Below are 4,240 nucleotides of genomic sequence, written 5' to 3'. Positions count from 1 at the left end.
ATACTAATCATGGTAGAAATAAAAGTCTTATTTTTGCTTTCAGGAAATATTCATGAACGCAATATTTAAAGAAACTAATTTTGGTGAGTTCAGTTTTCTTTATTTTACAATAAAAGTTTTTTTAGATATATTTTTGAACAACAATGCAAATGTTTTTTTTCTTCTTCTTCCTTTTTTTGAAGACAAGACTGCCACCAATAACCTCCACCATCCTTTCGGAGCTCCTCAGGTCGTCCAGTCAGACGCTAACTTCTGTCTGCTGTCCCAATCTGATTACCTGAACGGATACAGCAAAGACCGCCTGATGCCTCTCTGGGTGTCGTACACCATCCAGCCTCTGGTGAGCGCTCAACTCTTAGTTTTCTATCATTTCTAAACTTAGCCGATCGGCCGAGGCAGTCCCAGTTTTATTTCTCCTGTGGTTTGGGTTTGGCAGCACAATGGAGGAGGCTGTTCAGCATCTGAATCCCTTCAGCTGGTTTTCATCTTCTCTGCTGATTCAGGCTCAAAGATGTCGTGTCTTTCTAACTATGTGGTTGAGTTATCATGTAAATCACAGCTTCAGGCGAAGTTGTGTATTCCCATGATTCACACTCCTCCATTATTCTGTCTGAATGATTGAGCAAGTGGATCCAAATTCAGTACGAACAAAATACACCCTGTAGTTTATTCAGCCCTTGTTCATTTTGGTTCAGAAGTACAGTAGCTTGACTTGAATTGTTTATGACTGATTCATTGTGAAACTTACACAATAGACTCATTCCACACCTAATTAGCTTCAAACATTTCCAGCAATAACATCAGTTAAAATGGAGCTTAAGAACTTGGAAGAAAAATATAAATATTCACATTTGACTGTAGGGTACAGAGGGCAGGATTCACTGAGCTGTGACTTGTTGGCAATCAACTAAATAGTCAGTTTTCATGAGTGTTTATGGAAATCAAGCATTTTTCGTCTGATTTTTGTAAATTCTACATCTGTGTTTTGAGGAGCTCTCTTGTGATAGTCTAAAAACCATGATGAGATTAAATAATAATTATTGAAAAAGTGGTTCAAATTTGTTTCTTCATTTTCAAAAGGGTAGTAGCCAACATGGGTTCAAAGTGGTCTGAAGTAGGTACAAGGTGGTCTGAAGTGTGTACAAGGTTATCTGAAGTAGGTACGAGGTGGACTGAAATGGGTACAGGGTGGACTGAAGTGGGTGCAGGGTGGACTGAAGTGGGTACAATGTGGACTAAAGTGGGTACAAGGTGGACTGAAGTAGGTACAAGGTGGACTGAAGTGGGTACAAGGTGGACTGAAGTGGGTACAATGTGGACTAAAGTGGGTACAAGGTGGACTGAAGTAGGTACAAGGTGGACTGAAGTGGGTACAATGTGGACTGAAGTGGGTACAAGGTGGACTGAAGTAGGTACAAGGTGGACTGAAGTGGGTACAAGGTGGACTGAAGTGGGTACAAGGTGGACTGAAGTGGGTACAAGGTAGACTGAAGTGGGTACAAGGTGGACTGAAGTGGGTACAAGGTGGGCTGAAATAGGTACAAGGTAGACTGAAGTGGGTACAAGGTGAGCTGAAATAGGTACAAGGTAGACTGAAGTGGGTACAAGGTGGACTGAAATAGGTACAAGGTAGACTGAAGAGGGTACAAGGTAGACTGAAGAGGGTACAAGGTGAGCTGAAATAGGTACAAGGTAGACTGAAGTAGGTACAAGGTGGGCTGAAATAGGTACAAGGTGGACTGAAGTGGGTACAAGGTGGACTGAAATAGGTACAAGGTAGACTGAAGAGGGTACAAGGTGGACTGAAGAGGGTACAAGGTGGACTGAAGAGGGTACAAGGTGGACTGAAGAGGGTACAAGGTGGACTGAAGTGGGTACAAGGTAGACTGAAGAGGGTACAAGGTGGAATGACGTGGGTACAAGGTAGACTGAAGTGGGTACACGGTAGACTGAAGTGGGTACAAGGTGGACTGAAGACTTTTTCACACAGTTTCCATTTTGGTTTGGTTTTTTATTTTATTTTTTACCTTTTTTTACACAATCAATATTAGATTTGAATAACTTTAGAACCTGATCACTTTTATGTCCTGATCCATGAAACCTTAGAACTGAAAGGACTTTTTCCTGTTCCTGCTCTGATAATTACTGACCCGTGCCCAAGCAGAACCGAGCGGTTTTACATAACGCTCAGAGTTCTGTCCAACACTGACCGGTCCGCTCTCTCAGGTCCGTCGCAGAGACCCGAGTCCGGACGAGTGCGTTCGTGCTGACCTCCGCATCCCGTCTTCAGCCAGCCAGCTGTGTCCTCGCTACAGAGACAACCCACGCCTGACCTTTGGCTTCCTGCACCCCCCCTGTGAGTGTGTAACGGTGTATGAGAGTGTGTGTGTTTGTGTGTGTAAATTTATGAGTCACATTCTGGTGCAACAATATTCGTCCTCTTTAAATGATCCCACACCTGTTTCCTCTACAGTTCTGTATTTCCTCGGTCGAGATATCGACTCTCTCGTCAGCACCAACATGGCGCCGATGTTCCCTGCGTTCAGAAGTGAGTGCTTTTCAGTCTTTTGTTGATATGTTTTGTATTTCCAGGTGAACTCAGACGTGAAAAAGTGAAGTGATTCCTTGGTTAGAAGCTTGAGATGGTGGAGGTGCTGGGCAGCTCAACTTGTTGAACTCTGCAGAGACGGCACTAAATCCTTGTCGAGTTCAAGTCCCGACTTGTGGCCCTGTTTGTGCCTTTTTCTTGTTTTGCCACTGTCAGAGAAATGAAAAGAACCTGAGGGAATCCCGATTTGTTGACAGACTGAAGAAGGATTAATCTGTTTGCTAAACTGGGGAATTCTTATTCTGCTGCAGGAGCTCCTCCAGTTTAAGCCTCTGCTGCTGATTTTCTGAGAGCGAGCTGTAATTATGCACCACTGCTCTGATTCAACTTCTGTAAAACATGATTAAAGGTTTCCTGAACAGAACACCCAGTCCTCCCACAGACCTGCTCGCAGCTCGGACCAGACTGAGCCCGGTCAATAAAACAGAGTTAAATTCAAGATTATGTTTTCACTTATTCATGTAATTCAATGAGTTTGATCTGGACGATCTGTTCGGTGGCTTTTGGTTCAGTTTTTCAAATATAGTTTAACTTTAAAAAAAACTGACTGGGAGTAAAAATCAGCAGATATCTACTGCCCCTTAGTGGCTCATTACTTTCAGTACAAGAGTGAAAAGAAAGTGTTTTTACTCCTAAATCCTCTTTTTTTTCCACCAGATTACGTCTCATTAGTCGTAACATTTTGTTTTAATTTGTGTTTTTTTCCTCAGAGGTCTGGAACCATCTCCACAGAGACGTGCTGTTTGGATTCTCACAGCTGCTGAATGGAATCAACATCATCAGTGGGCCCATCTTTGATAAAGACTTCGATGGAAGAGTTGATCCACTCAGCAAAGTTTCAGGGTAAATCTGCTTCAGTGACTGAATCTGTGTTAATCTGTTCATCATTTAACCTTTAATTAACTGACTGGTTTTTATCTGGGTTGTATAAAGTACCACAAAGTGATACTTGAGTAAAAGTACAAGTACTGTACCAAAAACTTACTTTGATAAAAGTTAAAGTCTCATTTAGGAATATTACTTGAGTAAAAGTCTTAAAGTATCTGATATTTTTTGTACTTAAGTATTAAAAGTAAAAGTATGCTCATTTTAAATATATATACATTTATATACACACTCAGTGACTGGTCACTGAGTGTGTATAGATGTCTGTGTGTATACACTGACAATATTTATGAATGTAGGCATGTATGTATGTATATCTTTATATATGTATGGGTATGTGTATATATTTATATATGCCCTCCATGTATTTATACATTTATTTTTCAGGTGAGCGGACAGATGTTGGGTGTGTGGTCCTGTGTTTTGTTGGTGTATATTTAATATACTTCTAATCGCTATTTCAATCTCTCTAATTACTTCTCTCTGTTAAGTTACTGATGATGAAGAAATAAATAAACTAAATAAACTAATATTTGGTTTCGTTTTCTACTGAAGTGACACAAAAAAAGTATCTGATATTTTTTGTACTTAAGTATTAAAAGTAAAAGTATTGATTTAAAATGAGCAGTTAGATTTTCTGTAAGGACATTTATTAGGAGGTGACCTCCCCAAAAAACTGCAGAAATGACTGTTGTATTAAAATAATTAATTGTTGTTAAATTTAGGATGCACTAGTCCGGCTGTTTC

The 4,240-nt window shown here is 40.4% G+C and overlaps 1 protein-coding gene across 1 annotated transcript in view; it reads left to right on the top strand.

Annotated features, from left to right (window-relative positions):
* Positions 1 to 4,240, top strand: part of enpp1 (ectonucleotide pyrophosphatase/phosphodiesterase 1) — a gene marked incomplete at its 3' end in the record, with an annotated part of 28,894 nt that overhangs the window by 23,294 nt on the left and 1,360 nt on the right. Inside the window, 5 exon segments of the mRNA XM_014015728.1 lie at positions 44 to 83; positions 183 to 340; positions 2,227 to 2,356; positions 2,474 to 2,548; positions 3,319 to 3,451. Of these exon segments, the coding sequence (XP_013871182.1) occupies positions 44 to 83; positions 183 to 340; positions 2,227 to 2,356; positions 2,474 to 2,548; positions 3,319 to 3,451 (536 nt within the window).

The sequence above is a fragment of the Austrofundulus limnaeus genome, unplaced genomic scaffold (genome assembly GCF_001266775.1).
Source record: "Austrofundulus limnaeus strain Quisiro unplaced genomic scaffold, Austrofundulus_limnaeus-1.0 Scaffold133, whole genome shotgun sequence".
Lineage (NCBI taxonomy): Eukaryota > Metazoa > Chordata > Actinopteri > Cyprinodontiformes > Rivulidae > Austrofundulus > Austrofundulus limnaeus.
Note: the sequence above shows the minus strand (reverse complement) of the source record. Positions and strands in the feature narration are given on the sequence as shown.